At 37.1% G+C, this 22,328-nt stretch overlaps 1 protein-coding gene and 1 long non-coding RNA gene across 4 annotated transcripts in view; both read left to right on the top strand.

Moving 5' to 3' along the window:
* Positions 1 to 4,589: 4,589 nt before the first annotated feature.
* Positions 4,590 to 7,086, top strand: LOC148756616 (uncharacterized). The gene is made up of 2 exons (XR_016022743.1): positions 4,590 to 4,857; positions 6,851 to 7,086. It is a non-coding gene; the product is annotated as an uncharacterized LOC148756616 (long non-coding RNA).
* Positions 7,087 to 8,981: 1,895 nt separating this feature from the next.
* TOR1AIP1 (torsin 1A interacting protein 1) overlaps positions 8,982 to 22,328 on the top strand; it is a 29,891-nt gene continuing 16,544 nt past the window's right edge. The window contains exons 1-3 of one of the 3 annotated variants that reach the window (XM_074322195.2): positions 8,982 to 10,810; positions 12,457 to 12,534; positions 16,642 to 16,704. In XM_074322195.2, the coding sequence (XP_074178296.2) occupies positions 10,345 to 10,810; positions 12,457 to 12,534; positions 16,642 to 16,704 (607 nt within the window). In that variant the 5' untranslated portion in view covers positions 8,982 to 10,344. The remainder of the gene's footprint in view (positions 10,811 to 12,456; positions 12,535 to 16,641; positions 16,705 to 22,328) is intronic. The other 2 variants (XM_019732718.3, XM_019732638.3) reach the window with 2 other exon arrangements.

The raw sequence follows: 22,328 nt of genomic DNA on the forward strand, positions 1-22,328 counted from the left end.
TATGTACAGCACATGATACTATGTTACTGGTTTATGTATGTTACACTATATATATACTTTTTTAACTTTTATTTATTTTTAAGTGTGTTTTTTCAGAACCCATCAGCTCCAAGTCAAGGAGTTTCAATCTAGTTGTGGAGGGCGCAGCTCACAGTGGCCCATGTGGGGATGGAACTGGCGACCTTGTTGTAAAGAGCACTGGGCTCTAACCAACTGAGCTAACCGGTCGGCCGTCTACTGTACTTTTTATCATTATTTTAGAGTGTACTTTCTACTTATAAATAAAGTTTGCTATAAAACAGCATGGCATGTTGTGCCTCAGACATCTCGAGTTGACAGAGTCTGCTAATTGCATCATTTTCTCCTGTGCTAGATTAAATATCGGGATGTTTTGTGCAGTGACATGACATCTGGACTTGTAGCCCAGGAGCAACAGGCGGGACCACATGCACTCTACGATGTTCGCACGACAAAATCGCCTGATGACGCACTTCTCAGAAGGTATCGCTGTCGTTAAGTGATGCATGACTGTAATTTTAAAAGTTACAAAAATAGTGCAGAGTTCCCTTATATCCTTTATCCCCTTTCTCCTAAAGTCAGCATTTCATAAAATTAAAGCACAATTATACACACAAAACCAAGATATTAACATTGATACAAGTCAATTAACTAAACTACAGATTGTTCAAATTTCACCAGTTTCTCCACCAGTGTCCTTTTTCTGTTCCAGGGTCATCCAGGATCCCACACTGCGTTTAGTTGTTAATTCTCCCGAGACTGCAATCTGTGAGTTTTTCAGTCTTTACTTGTCTTTTGGGACCTTTCCTGAGGTTGGTGACCTTGACGTTTCTGAAAAAGTACTGGTCAGTTACTTTGTAGATTGCCCCTCAATGTGGGTTCATATAATGTTTTCTCATGATTAGAAAGCTAAAGAGGTTCTGCCTTTTGGGCAAGAATAACACCACAGAAAGGCTATTGTTTCCTTCTAACTGCATCTTATCACCCAGCTCATGATGTCCATGTCTTATTATTGCTGGTGACGCTAATCTCAATCAGTTGATTAACATGGTATCACCACAGTTAAGCTATATTTCTCCTTTGGAGCTAATAATTATCTTGGGGGAGACACTGTGAAACCATGAAAATATCCTGATTTTCCTCAAACTTTCACCTACTAGCATCACCGGTGGATTTGTCTGCAGTAATTACTACAGTGCCATTTGTCTAATAGTGAGTTTCTATTTCCTGCTTTCCATGTTTATTTACTGGAATTCTTCTGTAATAGAGTAGTCCCTTCTTACCTATTTATTTATTCAATTATGTCAGTATGAACTCAGGGATACTCACTTTATTCCTTGCATTAAAAATCCAGTGCTATGACTCATTTTGTTGCTCAAATTGTTCCAACTTTGGCCATTAGGAAGGAGCTCCTTCAAACTGGCTCCTGAGTCCTTTCAACAAAGCCCCCAACTTTTTTTGAGCACTTCCTAATTTCAAGCACCACAAAGGTGTTCCAGGCTGATGTGTATTTTCCCTGCCTTAGCCCTGGAATCAACTACGTCCCCCCAAAATCATCCTGGTTTGAAAACCAAGAGCTACCCGGGTGCTCACTGCTCCTGGAGTTTCACTGTCAGGCCAACAATTTGGACAAACCAGCACCAATGTTTGCTTCCTTCCTAAACTCATTAGCTGGAAACCAGGAGCATCACTTGGGAGCTTGTTGGAAATACAAATTCTTGGGCGCTACCCCAGACCTACAAGGCTAGATGAGGGTCCGGTGCAGGAGTTTGTGTTTTAACAGTTACACCAGTAGATTCTGATGCTATAAAGTTTAAGAAACACAACTTTAAAGAAAAGTTCTTTCACTATAAACCCTGTTTACTATTTTATCTCTAATAAAAAAGGGAAAAATTAGTCTGAATAACTTGTATTTTTACTGCCACAACTAGGTGAATGCCTCATCAGTTAAGGTACTGAACATTTCCCTATTCTTATTTTCCTATAGAATTTTTAAAAGGTGGTGGTCAGAGTAGTAGTTATAAAGTTGCAAATACTGTTACTTTTATACAGAGAAGATGTACGTCAGCCCCAGGATCAACTCCGACCTACATACATGACCTCCCATCCACATAGTGAATGTACAGATACAAAACCCTTGCAGTGCTGGACTCTAAAGTCAGACTGCCAAGTCTTGCTCCAGCACATGACTTGGTGAACTCTTCTCTATGCCTTGGTTTTCTTAACCACAACATGGAATAACACTACCTCGATGAAAGAGGCATTGTGAAGGTTAAAGAGATAATGTGCAGCACTTTCCTCAATTGGGACACACACAAAAAGAAACTCCTCAAAAGCTGCTTATTATTATTTGCACTATTAAATAAAAATGCAACTAGACGTTTTAATTTTTGGGATGGGAAAAGCAGGTGGAAATTATGCAAAAGGAAAGTTCTGCTGTTTCTTCACTAGATCACATTAAAGACAGACTCTGAGAGCTCTATTTATATAATTAAAACAAAATCCTCAGAAGTTAACAAACCAATGTTTTAAATTTGACTTTTTGTAAAAATGTTACAACATTTACATTGAGTATACCTATGGTCAAGGGCTAAAAGAGAGTATAAAAAATTTAAAATAATTTGATCTGTTGGGGTAGTGGAATTATGGGTGAATTTTCTTCCTTCCTGTTTTGATTATCAAAATTATGTGCGAACAACCCCTTTAATATTAGTTAAGGAGGAAAGCAGTCCAATTAGTAATAATAGCTTCAATTTATTGAGTCCTTGAACTAGCCCATTTAATATTCCAAATAATCCTATGAATTTTTACTTTACAGATAAGGACATGGACTTTGAGAGATAAAGCAGCTTACCCAAGTCACACAGGGACAGAACAGGAATTCGACTCAGGTGACTTCAAAGTCTAAGCTCATAACCAATGTTGGGGACATCCTTCTTTAGTCACAAATTTGCAAAACGAAGGATAAAATATAATCGCTATACTGAATCATCTCTTATGGACACAGTAGTGGTCATAAGATGTAGAATATTCATGAAATTTTAACACAATTAAAATTCTAAATAAAAAAGAGCATCAAGCAGACAAGGCTTCTCTAAGCACACTTTCCTTCAGGAAATTCAAGTGGCACTTCAGAGAAATGTGAATTTCCATAGAATACAGTTTAAAATGACTTATTGGGCAAAAATAAATTATATTTATAAAACACAATACATTATTAAAATACCCAATAATCCTCAAATAATTAGCAAAATTCTTATGTCACTTTGTGAATTATAAGAGCTCTTAGACCAGTATTACAGTCTCTACACTAGGAAGTAAAATAAGTGAAATTGGGCTTAAATGAGTCACTCATGAGATAAACCAGCAGCAAAACTGGTCATCAAGTTATGGACTCTGTGTTCGACATAATAAACATTATCGAGGAGCGGCTCTCAAAGTTTTCATAGCAAATGTCAGTTTTTCAAACTGTTCTAATCCACCCAAAACCTTCCAACAACATTTTTAGTTCCACTACCATAAAGTTCCTTTATAAATTAAATGATTTTCCACTGGTCATTTATATACGAATCATGTGCTTAAAAAAGAAAACCGATAAATACTTACTGCCACAGCCCTAATTCTTTAAAAAGGAGACAAGGAAAGGATCTCTCATAAAGGTCCAAAATAAAATGTTTTAAAACCTAAAGACGGGTAAAACTGAAACAAAAACAGTAAGCTGAATCAAATTAAGATAACTCATTTCTGTATTTGTGTATAAAGTCTAACAATGAAGCACTAGTGATAAAATAGAGAATAGCACACACTTTCTTGAAGGAGAGAAAAAGCGGTAACTTTCTCATCAGGTATGAAATACACCTGGGAAGACATATAATAATAGTAAGCAAAAGGGTAATTGTGGAGTCTTACTAAAACTTCAAACTTTGCCCTTTTTAGCACCATGAAGGCTACAAAAAGGGGAATGGGGTGGGGGGGCTACTGTCTAATAAGGATTAAGATGACAAACGATGCTCCTGTTAGGCGCGGTTCAGTAAAGGAAGTAATCGCCCCCTGCACAGGTAGATTTCCCGTTTCCATTTTGAGCCTTTGAGGAATTCTGCTTCTTGTCTCCAAGTCCAAATCAAACATTTATTTCCACCTCATCCTATTTAATGTTTAGAAGATTCTGTGCCTCTTTATCTACTCCAAAACAAAACTATACCCCCTACCTGCTCTGTTTAAGGTTGTTGCAGTAGGCAGGTGGGGGTGGGGAGGGTTCGTTTCTCAAAGATCTTTCAAAAGAAGATATTCGATCAAATATTAAAACATGGAAAAGTTGTGTACACGTTTTATGTACTTACAGATTCTATCGGAGTTTTAAATCGTCAACAGTCAATGTCAGGGGAGCCCTTCGGGTGGTCTGGTCCAGACGACGGCCGGGCAGCACCCCTCGGACGCGGCCGAACAGAATGTCGCCCGGTCCCTGCCCACGTGACAGCGATCTCCGCCGGGAGGGGAGGCGCCCGCGGAATGCTGGGACTGGTAGTCGCCCTGCCCCTCCCCTCGAGTCTGCAACGCCCCCCGCCCCCCCTTCTTCCCCGCTCTCGCCACTGCCCAGCAGGCCGCCAGCGCCAGGCTGTGGTGAATGTGCGCAACAGAAGTGCGGATGTCCCCGCGTTCTCGCGCTGTTACGTGACCGGGAAGGCAGGCATCCCTGCCAGTCGACCCTAACTAACCCTTATAATGATCTAAAATTCATAGTCTGGAAGAACCCATGGAGCCGACACAGCGAGAGGCACCACCCACTGATAACAGCCAGCACGTCAGACATGATTTGGACCCAGTCTCTGCCATTACGAGGTGCGTGTCCTCAAATCACAGTTTGGTCGTGTCCAATGGAGACATGTCACACTACATACCTCATAAGTGCTAATGTAGTATTGGTGTCTGCTAAATGATAGTAGAAAATGTGAAAACTGAGAGATTGAAAGCAATTTACCCAAGAACACTAATTTAGGGCAAGGTCAAGTATAGTTGACTAGAACACGAGTTTGAACTGTGTGGGTCCACCGACATGTGGGTTTTTTTTTCCAATAAATATACAGTCTGCCCTCCAAACCCCAAGTTTGGCCTCCTTACTACATTCAACCAACCACAGATGGAAAACTGGACTTTCCATCCACTGTTGGGAATCCGCGGGTGCAGAGGACCCACTGTTTGCATTGCTCTATACAAGGGGTGTCCAAACTTTTTTTTAAGTTTTTTACTAAGGGCCACATGCGATAAATACACAAACAGCCGGGCCACTCACTAGAGGTGAAGTAGGTATTGCCTCACCTGGTTTATTTAAGTAAACTAAATATATTTTTGGAATTTGCTGCTGGCCAATTAAAAATGGATCGCAGGCCGCAGTTTGGACACCCCTGCTCTATACCATTTCATGTAAGGGACTCCTGCATGGGCAGATTTGGATTTTCGCAGGAGTCCTTCACCAATCTCCCATGCATATGGGGGAAGACAATAGTTGAGTTTTTCCACTGGGCTGGGGTCAGGGCCCCTAACACCACCCACCCGGTCCTGTTGAAGGGCCAACTGTAAATCTGAAATTCCTGTTCCTGACCTACACCAATTCAAGACAACATAAAAGAAACCTACACACATAAATCGAACTTCCCCTTTCCTCTTTTTTTTTTTCTCCAAAACACCCTAACACCCTATTTTACTTATTTTGATTTTTATCTGACTCCTATAGAATATAAATTCCAAGAAAGCATGGAGGGTTGTCTTTTGGACTGTTCTTTCATTGCTGTATCCCCAGCACCTAAAACAGGGTCTGGCTAGTGCATAGCAGAGGCTCAAATATTTATTGGATTAATGATTCTTCATTTAACAGTGGTTTTTGGTACCTTCCCCTCTCAATCTTCCTCTTTTGGTAGAAGTCACAAGACTTATGAACATTCTTAGATACTGTTTAGTAACTGACTACAATTTCTAACTCAACAAAGAATAAGTGGAAGAATATTATACTGGGTTTAAATTTTCTTAATTTCAGTATAACATTTCCAGCTAGCCAGTTTCATTTGTATCAACAGTCTTCAAAATATTTTGTCTATCACTTGTGAGAATGGGGAATAAATGGAACCAACTACTATGTCTTTCATTCCCTTCCTCCTAATATTTTAATCATTATTTCCTTATTAAAAACAACATGTTGACTTCTTCCTATATTTATGTATTTTATCTGAAAAGTTTAAGTGTACTGAGAAAAGTCAGTACACTTTTTATGTCAAATTGCTGGAATTTATAAGTATGCCATTCTATTTGGAAAAGAGACATTTTTATTTTAAAATGTGAACTTCTTCCAGTCACTAATTTACAGTTACAAATAAATAAATGTAACATTCCATTTCTATATGATTTTATAGCATATAAAGAATTTTTACAAAACTTCACTTTTAGTTTAGACTAAAAATGTATTTAACAGAAGAAAGGAGTCTGGACATCACTTGATTAATTTCATAAGCTAAGTCCTTTTGCAAATATGAATACTATATCAATGTGGCCAATAAATGATAAATCTTATATTTGTTTAAAATGTACCAAGATAATTATGAATCACTTTTAAAAATTAACTTATTTTGAATAATTTTAGATTTTCATAAAAGATGCAAAAATAAGAGATCTCATATACTACCGTACTCCTCACCCAGTTTCCCCTAATGTTGACATCTTATATTCCTATAGACTATTTGTCAAAACTAAGAAACCAACACGTTTGATATATTACTATTAACTGAACTCCGGACTTCATTCAGATTTCACCTGTTTTTCCACTAATCTCTTTTCTTTTCAGAGTCCAATCCAGGATACCACATGGCACCTAGCTAAATCACTTTTAAAAGTAGTAATTTCTTAAATTTCAAAGGAATGAAAAGAAGCACTTCCTTACCTGCTCTATGCCAAAATTTCATGTGTTTAATTCCAGCTGTAATTAATCAGGCATGTAGGGGTTCATCTTTACAACAATTTATTCCTCTGAAATAAATACCAAAATGTTTTAATTCTGAAAATAAATCTCTCCTATAATAATCTTTTGCCTAATCCATACTCTATCTTGATTACCCCATTACTGAATACGTGGGCCACTTGTCTCTCAGGTTTGTGCTATGTAATCATGCATTGGTATATTTATTATTTTGTCGTTTTTTACTATTCTCTTCTCAACAGATTCTTAAAAGATAGGAATAGCTGAGAAATGTACTATGCATAAGGAATGCTATTTCTGGCATGAATGAGTTAAAGAAAAATTTTCATAATACTTCATTATAGTTTAATATAGCCTTTCCAAGTACAAAGTTCCTCTTAAACCTTTTATTTGGGCACTGTCTATATACTGTGAAAAAAGCATTTATCTGTATTTTTGAAGTGTTTTAATATCTCACTTTAAGGAATAGGAAGTTAAATAGTTTATGACACTTGACTATTTCCTCCTTCAAAGAAATTAGTATTTTTATTATAAATACATGCTCATTGTAGAAAATTCAGAAAATGAAAAGTATAACAGAAAAATTTTAAAATATATAGTTTCAAAAAAATAACATTGTTGCTTTCTACTAGGATATAACCCCAAAGTTACTTGCTTATCTGAGCACAAAAATATCTACCGTGTACAATGGGTTGATAAATGACTCCTCAGTGTATATAACTGGATTTCTGCTTACCCTAAAAAACTCATATACAAAATGATTTTAAAATAAAATGTTTCATTTAAAATAGCTGCTTTATTTTGAAATCTAGTGTCAAGAACACTAGATTTTTGAGACCTAGAACAGCTAGGTATATTGCCAGTCATTTAATCTGAATTATAATTGTTTGTATATGTCTCCTCTAATACATGGCAAATTCCCTAGGGATAAAGAATACTCATTTAAAAAAATTTTTTTTAAATAATTTTTAAAAACTCATTAATTTAATCCATATATTTATTAAACACCTATTCTGTGCCAACATAGATGTTTAATAAATATGTGAATGAGTGTTATAATTCTTCGTTATAATCATTTCTTCTCTTACCCGTCTTCTCCTTTGATTCACTGAATTACTCTACATATCTCAAATTCCCAGAGGAATTGTCTAACACCCAGAGCTCATGCTTCCACTTGGTATTGGTGGCCCAGCAATTCCCTTATAATACTGGCTGTGAATCTACAGTCTCTGCAGTGTCACCTCTTTTGGACACCCCTGCAGTTTGGAAAACATTTACAGCAGAATATCTGGTTTGACTAGAGTTTAGCTTTGCCTCAGCTTTTTGTGATGCACGTTGGTATTTGTAAAGTTGCTAGGTGTGGGAGGCAAATATGACGGAGCTAGGATTATGTATTATTACACATGGACTGGTGAGTCAATAATATGTAGAACCTCTTGTCCTTTCTCTTTTTTTAATTTTATTAAATTTATTGGGGTGACCTTTCTTTTTTAATATGTCCCCCAAACTTAAGTTTACAAGTCTATATCCAAGTTTCTATAGTCACCTGTTCTGATAAATGTTTTAAAGAGGCTTTTAATACATACACTAAAGTTCATAATATGAACTTTGTACATTAATACTATAGTTTTATATCCCTTAATTACATTACAGAACTTTTACTATCATACGTTAATGAGTAATATAATAAGCACCTTATAAAGCATGGCTTAAAACAAATAAAAGCCAGGTATTAAGCAAGTACCAGTACTTTTCAACATTTTATCAGAAAGTAAGTCCCACAAATTTTCCAAATATACTATCTAACCCAGGCTGACAAGGGAGAATATGCCTTTAGTTTTCCCTTAAAAAACTTTTTTTAAAAGTAGTATCTCCCTTGTCACTGTTCCTCCAGTTTCTTTGGCTATATTTTATATACCAAACAAAGCTAAACTAACAGGCTAAAACCTAAGTGATTCTCTAAAGTATGTAATTCCTTGTGTCTGTGGCCAAATACTATATGGCCAAATATATTAGTGAAAACATAGTACATCTTAACATTTCATTAAATCAAAACTTGTGCCCAGTTTGAGCAAATGAGTTACTCAAATGCCTTCTAAGGTGATTTAAAATACTTGAAAGCATAAACAATTAAATATCTTCAAAATTTTCAGTCATTCACTTTAATTCGTATCATCACAATTTTAAAAATCTCTTTACTAAAATCAATTATAAAAAAATCCTCCATGAAAGTGTGCATAGTTGAAGGTATCATTAATCTTTGTGTCAATAATTATTCAGACTTTATACTAACTTAATGTCTTCCCTCAGTGTGTCTAAATTTGGTTGCCGATTATCCACATCTGTAAATATGGTATTTGGAGGTGAAACAAATAGTGCTTATTCACACTTTCTTATTCAGTAAAATAAACGCAGGAAACTGTAAATCAAACGCAGTGTATCCAGTCAGGTCCAGCATCAAAGTAAAAATAACGGACCACAGTTAAAATTACAGCTGTCTTTAATCTGCGCATTTGTTCATTTCCCTCTGTCCATGAAGCACTAATAAACTTTCACTCCAGTGCTACTGGAATAGAACTTTCACAAAGCTCAAAAGCCAGGAATAAGACGTTTGCTATGCGTGTATTTTGCAAATGGGAATCCACCCGAGTATGCCGGTAGTTCCGATTTTGTACACTCTCAACAGGTGACTTAAAATTTAAAACAGGGTAACTGCTTTCATACGGAGCTCGAGATCAAAATTTTCTCCATGAAAAGATGACACAAATGTTATCTTTATCAATCATCACTCCTGCTAGAGACATTCCCAGGCACGGCTAAGGTAGCAGGGGATCAAAAAGGTTCCAGAAAAACTGCGCAACAGCCTGGGGCTGGGGACTGAAACTTCTCCACCCCCGGCTCACTCCGCCTTTCCAGAGACTCGGTATTGGGAGCCAGCTCTGGCGTCACCTGCGTGCGGGCAACAGTTGCCACGAGCAGCTGGGTTTGGGGCACGCAATTTGCCAAGCCAGTTGTCCCTTCTCTGTCGTCCCCTCCCTCTCCCCCAAGGCCGAGGACAGCGACGTCCTCCTCCCTCTTCTCCTCCTCTTTGGTGCCTTGGGCCAAGAGGCGGGAGTGACCCCACAAGCAGCTGACCCAGCACAGGCACTGCCTCTCCCATAGCCCTCGGACACACCATGGGCCCAGAGGCGGGATTGCAACACAGCAGCGACGACGCAGGTGGCAGCCCCGGCGACTCTCAACTACCTCCCTGACCACCGCGACCACCGCTCATCACCCGGATAAGCCGTCGTCACCAACGGCAGGAGATTCTAGACTCGTCAAAGCCATCTTCGCTATCGACTCAAGCTACGTCAACAACTATGGCGGGCGAGGGGCGGCGGGTGATGGAAGGCTGGGGAAGGTACGTCACACCCAGGGCCCCCATCCGAGAGGGAAGGCGTCGGCTCGCCCCTCAAAATGGCGGCAGCAGCGACGCGCCTGCGTACGGAACTTCGCCGTCGCGCCACGGCCGGCGGGAAGTGAGGTTCTCCGAGGAGCCGCCAGAAGTGTACGGCGACTTCGAGCCTCGGGGGGCCAAAGAAAAGTCCCCGGTGAGAACACGAATCCGACTAGAAGAGTTCCGGCCTGATTCTGCGAAAAAGGAAGTGAGAGGAAGCGCCTACTACCTTCGGTCTCAGCAGCGGAGGCAGCCGCGACTCCAAGAAGCCGGGGAGATGAAGACGCGAAGTGCTGCTCGCCTCCGGCAGCAGCCCTCACAGCAGTCTCCGCTACAGCCGTCACCGGTTTCCACCCGGAGAGGATTACGGGACTCTCATTCCTCTGAAGGTGAGGCTGACGGAGGTAACAGCTCAGCCGCAAGCTCAGGAGCGAGCGAGCGCGGCGGGCGGGCGGGCGCGGTGTGTGTACACGCCTCGGAGGCTGGTGGGCGTCTCCGCGGAGCTCTTACCGGCCGGGGCTGGGTGGGCCCCCTCCCGCTGGAGGGAAAGAAGCACAGGCGGGAGGAGTGGAAAGGCAGTCAGTCGTGCGGAGCAGTGAGCAGAGTCGGGGATCTCTGCTCATCCCTGGGCATCAGTTCAGGAGTGTCAGGATTGCCTTTCTGCGGTCCTTCACGAGGGGACGGCGAGTTAGGCGGGGCAGGCGGGACACCGAGTGACTCCGGGGTCGGTTTCATTTCGGTTTTCTCTGTCCTGCGGCTGTTTCTATCAAAGCCACTTCCATTTCCTCCTTTTATACTCAGAGGCCAAAAGTCCCCAGCTGAGAATGAACGGTTCTGAGATGACCTTCCAGTGTTTTCCCATCACTATCCACGTGGGAGGGAAATTTTGTGGGTGAGCGTTTTGTGGGCTAACATAGTTGGTAAATTGACTTGAGACCCCACTCAAGTACATACACCGAAAAGGGGTAAGTCAGGTATCCCGAACTTGAAGCCCCCAATGTCTGAAAAACTTGAGCACTGAACGCTCTTTCTCGACTGTGGTGGTCTCTGCCAAAAATTTGCCACGTTGGGGGCTCTACGTGTAACCTCAGTGGTAAAGTACTAGCCTGACAAAGCAATACTTTTTTTTAGTTTTCATCCACATGGGCGGAAAGGGTGCTGACAAAATGAATGTATAGTTTAGGTGAGTCACAGCTGAACCAACTCCCTTAATTCATCCTCTCCCACCTTGCACCCAACCGCTATCTAACGCTGAGTCACCAGTGAAGTTTCATGTTAGCCCCAGGTAAGGCACCTGTGAGGTAAAAATCAGGGGGTTTGAATCACAGTGGGATTACATAGTTAGGTACACCATTGATGGATATGAAGAAGACACGGATTTTCAGTGTAGAGCAGCGTAATAGGCTGCACGTTTACCTGCTGACACATTTGAAGATGTGCTGATTTTGGAAACTTTATGTTAAAAATATGTAAGTTACTGTAGGGTGTAATCACTCAAGACAGTTTAGCCACACGTTAGTTTTATCGCTCTCTTAAGATTATAAAGTTCCTGAAAACAAAAATCCTACCAAATATATTTGAAGGACTATGTTGCACTTTAGTACTTATGTTAATTTCCTTCAATATCTGGAAGACTATTTCGCACATATTTTTATTTAAATAAGTATATGTTAAATTGTATTGACTCTTGCACAGAGCCTAGTGCAGTTGTGTAAGTTAATTTTTTAACACTCTATTGTAACTATAACGATCTAAATATTTTTCACTCTTCTGCATCATTTATGACGCTCCAGCTCATCTTTTAAATTTTCTAAAGTAATAGATACTTTTGTTGTAAAGCATCAGTGATGGACAGTTTATTTTTGTCTTAAGAGTATTTCTAACTAGTTAAATTTATAAGTTTTGGTAAACCTAATTTCACATTTCTAAAGAAATGAATTACTTGCATTTTTGCTTATATGTTGCTATTAATATGCATAATCTCTTACCTAGATCATATGTTCTGTTTTTGACATTTGTCATATTCATTCTTCAGAGGATGAACCATCTTCGCAAACTGTTTTAAGCCAAACAGTCTCAAAGAAAACTATCAGGAGAGCACAAGAGATTCCAGGTAAGAAGAATGATTTAGGTTTTTTTCCTTATCTGCCAACTTTAATATACACATGATAGCCTGTTTAATCAGGGGTCCCAAGTCATACCTCATTCAGAGTTTCAGTGAATGTTCTTTATAGGTGTCTATTGAATTAAGCAATGTGTCAAGAAAAGACAGGTTGCATACATGAGAACCTCCTAAGTACCACCCACTTTGTATATGTTAATTCATTCACATATGCACAATAGATACACCTGTTTTTGTTGTTGTTTTTTAATTTTATTGGGAAATATTGGGGGACAGTGTGTTTCTCCAGGGCCCATCAGCTCCAAGTAGTTGTCCTTCAATCTAGTTGTGGAGGGTGCAGCTCAGCTCCAAGTCCAGTCGTCGTTTTCAATCTTTAGTTGCAGGGGGCGCAGCCCACCATCCCATGCAGGAATTGAACCGGCAACCTTGTTAAGAGCTCGCGCTCTAACCAACTGAGCCATCCGTCCGCCCCAGTACACCTGTTTTATAGATGAGAAAGTGAGCTCAGAGTAGCTAAGAATGTTCACTAAGATTACACAGTATACGACTGAGCCAAAATTCAGACCCAGGTTTGTCTTCTTTAGACCTCTTTCATTTTCCCCAGATACCTCACTTTCACTCTCCCATGTAATAATTAGCTACTCAATAGGTTAAATGTTGAATGAATGACTATGTCACACTACCTTTCATTTAAAATGGATGCAATGGTGTGCGTAGTAAAATCATGACACAATATGGTTAATCTTGTCAGTTTGATACTATCTTGTCAGTTTGATACTACATAAGATGTCATCAGTTGTAAGATACACCATCATTGTTTTATGTACTGCCTAGAAGGAAGAAATACTGCTAATTAAACGTAACATGTCATAGATTGCATGATGCATCCCAATTTCAGAGATGTTAAAGTGTAAAAATATTTGCATCTTAGTATCAATGTAACATGGAAGTAGGCTACATTTGATAGTCAACTTAAGTTTTAAAAACTATTTTAACTATTTTGAAAGTCAGGGGAAAGTATTCACTCAGTTATTACTGCTTAGCATTTTTCAGTTTTTAGGTCCATTCATTATCAGTTTGCTTTGTTTGATATTTAGGAAAGTCCCACAACAATAAATGATTCTAGCTATTGAAACTAATCATCCCTAGCTTCTTTTTTTTAACCCAAATCTTGCCTTCTTTCCTTATCCATTGTTTCTAATAAGAGTATGCTTTACAGTTTGAACTGTTCTCAATTTATGAAGTATATGTATCTCGTTCAAGTTCAGTTCCAAATAAACACACCCTTTATGCTTAATTCTTTGAGCGTCCTTTATGTTAAACTGTCTTAGAAAAACACTGTGAGTAATAGGTGCTATAATCAGATTTTCCAGGTATTTAGAAAAAGTATATTATTGAAATTTTATTTACAGTAGATTTAATTGCACGTCTCTTATACCTGCAGAAACAAAAATTTCTCATTTTTAAAATCTAAATTAAATTTATAAAAACTACGGAGTTGAGTAAATTGATGTAGTGAAGACGGTTGAGCACCAGCCTATATAGACCCTTGTGAAACTATTATGTAGTAGAACATCTTGAACAGTCTTTTGGGGTTCACATGAGGCCTGTATTTAAGGACTGATAATGAGGTGCATGTCTGCATAACATGTGGAAAGAGCACTGGATCTTGGTTGATTTACCCATCCACCTTGAACCTCAGGTTTTTACCTATATGATTTCTTACTCTAAAAGGTGCTTTAAAAAAAATCTTTTTATATCTAGCATTTGGCATGCTCCCTTGTCATGCCTCTTAATGAAAGGAGAAAGAGTTTGCGGAATTACTAAATAAGTGCTTGTAAAGTCTATCGAACAGAGGAGTTATTTAAATAAGTCACTCTTTGATGGAGGACTGCTTTAAGTAAAAGTTTAAGGATGGGCCGTTGCTCTTCCTTATAAAATCTTGGACTTTCAGTTTAATTTGGTATTCAAAACAGTGCTATAATTGTATATAGGACCACTGGTGTGGTCCCAGAGAAATTGACCCAAAGATGCCTTTAGGGATAAAGATACAAACTAAGGGGTCACTTTCTAAAACAATCTAGTAAAGACAACTATATCATTGTCATCCTGTTTGTGGAAGTCATGAAAAATGCTGTTTGTATTAGTTTAGAATAGGAATATAATGTACTCTTCTCATTGTTTGAAATTCCAGAATTGAATTATTTTCAAATTAAAATAGCCATTAGGTTGTTCATTCAGATATATAGATATATATCGATATAGCTATATAGATATTTTTTTTTAATGGCCAGAGTCATTCCTTTCTGGAAATCACGAAACTAATTTTATAATCTAAAACTGTATTAGGAAATTTTCATTTTACTATTTGTTGTTTCTAGCTAAATAATCATAGATAAATATTTTTGAATGCCGACCATTTTGTCATGAGCATTTGATTTTTTTGGCTGCTGTACTTACCGCCTTCATTCATTTTCCAGATAGTTATTGAGCACCTATTTTATGCCAGTCCCCATGCTAGACGCTGGGGGTGCAGTGATGAGCAAAAACAGACACGAGGAGGAGATAGCTACTAAAAGAGAAGGGTGCTTGTTATTTCAATCTTAACTCTCTCACCATGGTACTCTGTCTCCCTCAAGTATTTTACATAGGGCTATATACATAGTAGAGTATACAGGAAATGCTTCGTAAATGAAAATATGGGAACTGAAATAGTAATTGATGTCAGTAGATTGAGTTTTAGCTTTTAATTAAACCTAAAAAGTATGGGAATTCAGAGGAGAAAATAAGGAAGGTAGTTGTAATAATGGGAGTAGCAGGCATGTACAAGGTTTATTTTTAAAGCTACTTATATAAGTTCCTAATATCTGATATGTGAAATGCTAACAACTTGAGATAGATACTTCATAAAATCTTGGAGCTATAAAACTTAGGGAAGTTATCCCTAAATCTTCAGAGTTTCTGTGCAGGCGTCCCTTTGTCAACATCCATTCATGAATTGCTTGAGCATCTTCAGTTATATGCAAAGCATTCCCTCACTACGCTATCTGTTCTGTTTTGGAGATGACAATAATTTGGGTTTTTTGGTTTGTTTTTAATATTAACTGAAAGCTACTTTGCTGTAACTTTTTCTTGTTGATCTTCGTTTTGCCTTTTTGAGCTACACAAAATCAATTTAATTGCTTTTCTACATCTTCTTTAAGATGCATAAAAACATGCTCAATATGTATTTTTTGAACAAGTAAATGACTGTCCCTTCAGGATTTCTCTTGTAGAAACTGTAAAGGGGAAATCGAGTTAAGTCAGTTTTGTAAAAACAAATGTAGGCATTCAATGGAATGTGATAGCCAGTTCACTGTGGTTTTTGCAGTTCTCATGCAGAACCAAACAAAGCTTTTTTATAGAGACAATTGAAATAAACCATATTATAATCCAAATTTAGATATGTATTAGGTTTTACGTTATGTTATGTGAGGCTCTTTGTGAAAACACACCCTGGATTTCTAGGCTAACATTAACATTTTATTTAGTGAGATTAGCTTCCCCGTTAACACTATGGCGTGAGCCATAGTCTGAAACAAACCCTGGCTAGCATTAACATTTTATTTAAAAGTAGAATTTGCATGTCCCAAACACAAGATTAAAATCTTGGAGGGAGTGTATTAACGCTCAGGAAGTTAACCCTGAAATTAAAATATGCTATAAATGATCCACAAAGAATATATGCTACAAATGGAATTTTGTTCTTTTGGTTCTTTGTAAATTAAAAAAAAAATTTCAACTACAGTTGACGACGCAGCATTATATTAGTTTCAGGTATACAACATCAGAATTTAGTTCTTAATTGAGAAATTTAGAAGAGTTTTAGTTGGATTTCTTTCCTTTTGTGCAGATACGGTCTGCTGAGAAAAATGACCTATTTTTCCATCAAGTCCATAAATTTTTTATGACAGGAAATTTGTTTCTAGTTCACTTGTATATTATACTTAGCGTAATGGAAAGCTCAGAAAAACTTTGTTGAATAAATAGATGATTATATAGTAAGTCTAGTATATTGGACATTTTTAATATCTTTTTTAATGTTTTCTCTTCCCATAGTAGTGATGGGTGAAGATCCTGTAATCGGCCTGTGTAGACCCCCTCTAAGAAGTCCGAGATCTGGTAAGAGATTGTTTTGTCTGTTGGTTTAACTTTTTTATAAACATTTTTTATAAAATTTTATTTTTAAATAGTACATGTATTCATATGGTTCAAAGTTCAAAAATTACTATAAATATACAATGAAAACTCTCCCTGCTCCTTCTATCCTTTACCCATCCAGTCTCCTAAGAGGCAGCCAAAGTTGTCAGTTTCTTATGTATTCTTTCAGAGATAGTTTATAGAGATAACCATAGAGGAAACCCATGTTTAAATGATCTTTTCCTCCCTTTTTAACACAAATTTGAGCCCAATAAGTACCCTTTTCTGCACAGCCGTATTGTTTTTATTTTTACTTAACATATATTGTAACATCTTTCCAGATGTGTAAAGGACTTCCTCATTCCTTTTAAGAGGTGTTTTTCATATGTTGCTGTGATTCTTTCTGTTAGCAGGATGATTTTAAACTCGAGTCAAGGACTTTTTATTCTTCCCAGCATAAGGTTAATTAAAAAAAAAAAAAATTGAGACTAAGGTTTTGTGGCTTAGGGCTATAAAATTTCCCTGCCTCAATTACATTTCCTTCTGACTACAATTTTTAAAAAGTATCGCCCTTAAATTGATTTCATGACTATGAAAGAAAACTAGTAGAGTCATTTCACGCAGTCTACTTCTATTTCATTTTCAGAGTTGATTGGCCCATAGGATGCTTTATTGTGAGAACTAAAAAGGAAGCTTATTTGTCTTCACATTAGGTTTCTACTCCTCCATCATTCCCTGTAAGAAAGAAGTAGGTTGATTTGTTGTTGTTTTTTTGATAGGTGACTATCAGATATCACAATGATAAAGATCGGTTAAGGTTTTGATGATGAACCTGTGGTAAAGAACCATATGATGCATTTCCTTTTAACCTCAATCTTGCTTTGCTATCTCTTGCAGATTTGGCATATAAAACAAATGGAAATACTAAAATGAGTGAATTAAGTTTGTTTGTTTCTAATTCTTATAGGTTCTCTTTGAAGGTTCTGATTATGAGTACAATACACAAGTACACTCGTTTGGTCACTGGCTTGAGAATATTACTTAGTTCGTTATCTTGGCATGTGGGACACTGTCCCTATGACCACGACCTTTTTAAATAGGTTTAGTTTTTATTCTATCTGAAATTAATGGATTTCGTTATACAATTGTTTAAATTCATGTAAGGGCATGTAGTAACAAATACACTTTAGTTTTTATTAGCCTTTGTTAAATTCACACTATTGAGAGAAAGTAGATATCAACTTACTAATTAAGGTTTTTCCTTGAGTTAGCGAGTGAATTTGAGATGTTTTTTCATAGTAAGTCCAGTGTCCTTGGCCATGTTTGTTGAACTGGTTTAAATTCTTTTCAGTGTTTGCCTTGGTGTAGGACATGAGATACCAAGATCTGTGGCTTTAAGTGAACCTACATTGATTGTGGTTGGACTTAGTTTTAAGTTACAGTTCTTTTCTAAATTTGGAGATGAGTCAAGTGAGGGAAGCTTCATTTTTCTTTATAAATAGTTGCAGCTTCTTTTAAATTCATCTTTCACTTAAGCTCAGGCTAATTCTTTAGCTGCTTCAGACTCTATAGTGTCTGGGTACTGAAAACTATCCTTGCAGCATACAGCTATCGTGTACTCCTACCCACCAGAGTTTCTCAAGTGCTCTATTTAAAAACCTTTAAAAAAATGTTTTTAAGTCAAACTCTTAATTGGAAGAGAACTTTTACTTTCTGTGCTAGAGTTAGAAATCATTTTTTATATGTACTTTATAATAAAAACTAACTTAAAACAAGTGCTTTCCAGTTTAAAGGAAATTTCTATGAGATTAGTATGGAGAATGGAATAGATCAAATAGCTATTCATGGAGCTTGAATACTAATGGTATCCCCAAACTATTCTTTACTCTCTTCTTCCTGCTGCCCCACTCTGACTGTTCTCAAAAGTATTGTTCGCATTGAATAGTCTTAAAGGTACCATTTTTAAAGGTATCTATACCAGGGGTCAGTAAACTACAGCCTCTGAGTAAAATCTGATCTGCAGTCCTGTTTTGTGCAGCCTATCAGCTAAAAAGATCTTTGCATTTTGTGAAATATCTATATATTTCACATTAATATTTTATATACATGAATATGTGTTTAATCATAATGTATATATGAATGCAGAGAACTTATGTGGCTCACAAAATCTAAAATATTTATTGTCTAACCCTTTATGAAAAAAGTTTACCAGCCCCTGATTCATACCAATGACAGGAATAAAGACAGCAAATCACCCAAATTATCATTTATTTGTTCTAAAAGTAAATTCAGAGAGTTACATACTTCCCCGAACATAGATTTATTATAACACTACCTGCTAGGTTGTACTGACAGCACAAGAAGACAGGAGATACATGACTTCTGTATTCTATCTCGCCTTCTCTTTGAGAATGCATAATAGTGTCATTTATGAAATCTTCATATCTTTATCCCCAGACAAAACACAAAGTGAGCAAAGCTTATCTTTGCCTGAGTGCCCTTGACTCCTCACACCAACATATTCCACAAACCTCTAGGAATAAGAAAGTCTATAAAGTAGTAGAAATATATGTGGAACTTTGTATTTTCCTTAAAATCTTCAGTCAAGCAAAACAAAGTGAATAGAAAGTCTTAAAAGTTAGTCATCTCCACTAGAAGAGATAGTTGTAAGTGGTCTATTCTTGCAACAAAAAAGACCTAGGACTTCTGAAAAGTGCCTTTTCCTAAATTGGTTGAGATTGTTAGCAGCACATTCCATTATTGCCATGTGTCTATATATTAAAGTCACAGCTTTTATAATTTCCTAAAATAACATTTTTTAGTTAAGGTTATTATTGCTCCAAATAGAATTTTAATTTCTCAAAAGGCTTCTGCATAAGCGTAGTGAAGAAATGTATGTGTGTGTGTGTGTGTGTGTGTGTGTGTGTGTGTGTTTTAAGCTTGTGCATGTAGCAGCCAAGAGGTTCAAAACAAAGGAAGCTGAATAACAAAAGAGGGAAATGAAATGAAAACTTACATAGTCATACATGCTGCTAATTCATCATCCGATTGTATTGAAATACTATCTGCACAGTCTTTGCAGCTTAGGTAAAAAAGATGAAAATAGACGGAATTTTTAAAACCTTACATGAAATCTAATTATTAAGCACTAATTTCAGGCGATTTTTCTTAATTTCTTATAATTTTTATCATAGTATGAGAAATATTAGCAAAAGTCTCTACAAAGGATTTTATTCTGTGATCCTAAAATCCATTCATTAAACATTTACTTTTAATCACTTTCTTTAAGTCAGTGACTGACCTAAATACTAGAAAATATCGAATCCCTAAAAAGTACCCAAAATTTTTTTTGAAATCAGTTACCAGATGGTATATAATGTATAACATCAGTGAACTAAAGAAAAATCACATCGTCGTATCAGTAGATACAGAAAAAGCACTTGACAGACTCTTAACACTCATTCATTATAAAAAACTTTTAGTAAACTAGGAATAGAGGGGACCTCTCTCCACTTTATAAAGACTATCTACAAAAAAACCTACATTTAACATCATACTTAATGGTAAGAAACTGAAAGCTTTTCTAACATCAGGTACAAGACAAGGATGTCTTCGTTCACCATTTCTTTTCTCCATTGTTCTGGAAGTTCTATTATACCTAATGCAATAAGACATGAAAAGGAAATAGAAGGTATACAGACTGAGAAAGAAGAAATACAACTGTCTTTGTTCACAGATGACACGATCATCTACGTAGAAAGTACCAGAAAATGGACCAAAAAACTGCTGAAACTAATAACCAATTATAGCAAGGTTGCAAAGTATAAGGTTAATATAAAAAAGTCATCACTTTTTCTGTGCATCAACAATGAACAAGAGAAGTTTGAAATTAAAAACAATCCAGTTATCATCTGTATCCCCCAAATGAAATACTTACATATGAATTAATAAAATATGTAAAAGATCTATATGAGAAAAACTACAAAACTGATGAATGAAATCAAAGAACTAAATGGGGAGGTATTTCATTTCATGTTCATGGATAGGAAGACTCAATATTGTCAAGATGTCATTTCTTCCCAACTTTATGTATAGACTCAATGCAATCCCAATCAAAATCTCAACAAATTATTTTCTGGATGTTAGACTAGTTCTGAGGTTCGTATGGAAAGACAAAAGAACCAGAATAGCCAACACAATATTGAAAACATGAAGAACAAAATAGGAGGACAGTACCCAACCTCAAGACTTACTGTACAGACACAGTAATCAAGACAGTGTGGTACTGGCAAAAGAATACCAAATGGAACAGAATAAAGAGCCCATAAATAGATCCACACGTAGTCAACTGACCTTTGATAAAGGAGCAAAGGCAATATAATGGCACAAAGAGTCTTTTCAACATATGGTACTGGAACTACTGGACATCCATATGCAAAAAAAAAATCTAGACACAGACCTTACACATTTAACAAAAATTAACTCAAAATGGATCACAGATCTAAATGTAAACACGAAACTATAAAACTACCAGAAGATAACGTAGGAGAAAAACCTAGATGACCTTGGGTATGATGATGCCTTTTTAGATATAAACCAAAGGCACGAGCCATAAAAGAAATGATTGGTGAGGTGAGCTTCATTAAAATTGAAAACTTCTGCTCTGCAAAAGACACTTCTGTTAAAAGGACTATTATCCAAAATATACAAAGAACTCTTAAAACTCAACAATAAGGAAACGGTTTGATTTAAAAATGGGCCTGAGAACTTAACAGACACCTCAGCAATGAAGATATACAGATGTCAAAAATCCATATAAGATGAAAAGATGCCTTACATCGTATGTCATCAGGGAAATGCAGTTTAAAACAACAATGAGACACCGCTGCACACCTATTAGAATGGCCAAAATGCAGAACAGTGACAACACCAAATGCTAGCGAGGATGTGGAGCAACAGGAACTCTTATTCATTGCTGGTGGGAATGCAAAAGGGTACAACCAGTTTGAAGATGGTTTTACGGTTTCTTATAAAACTAAACATAGTCTTCATTTTACCATACGATCCAGCAATCACACTCCTTGATATTTACCCCAAAGAGTTGAGAACAGGTCCACACAAAAACCTGCACACAGATGTTTAGCAGCTTTATTCATAATTGCCCAAACTTGGAAGCAACCAACATGTCTTTCAATAGATGAATGGATAAATAGACTGTGGTACATCCAGATAACGGAATATTATTCAGTGCTGAAAAGAAAAATGAGTTATCAAGCCATGAAAAGACATGGAGAAATCTTAAATGCGTATTACTCAGTGAAAGAAGCCAATCTGAAAAGGATACAAACTATCATTTCACTACAAAACATGCTGGAAAAGGCAAAACTGTAGAGATAGAAATAAATATCAGTGGTTGCCAAGGGTTTTGGTAGATGGGGAGGGATGAATAGGTGAAGCAAAGAGGAGTTTTAGGGCAGTGAAAATACTTTGTAGATACCATAATGATGGATACCTGTCATTTGTCTAAAGCCATAGAATGTGCAACACCAAGAGTGAACCATAATGTAAATTACGGTCTTTGGATGACTGTGATGTATTAATGTAGA

The sequence above is a fragment of the Rhinolophus sinicus genome, chromosome 11, assembly GCF_057876585.1.
Source record: "Rhinolophus sinicus isolate RSI-liver-muscle chromosome 11, RSI-T2T, whole genome shotgun sequence".
In the NCBI taxonomy this organism is placed as follows: Eukaryota; Metazoa; Chordata; class Mammalia; order Chiroptera; family Rhinolophidae; genus Rhinolophus; species Rhinolophus sinicus.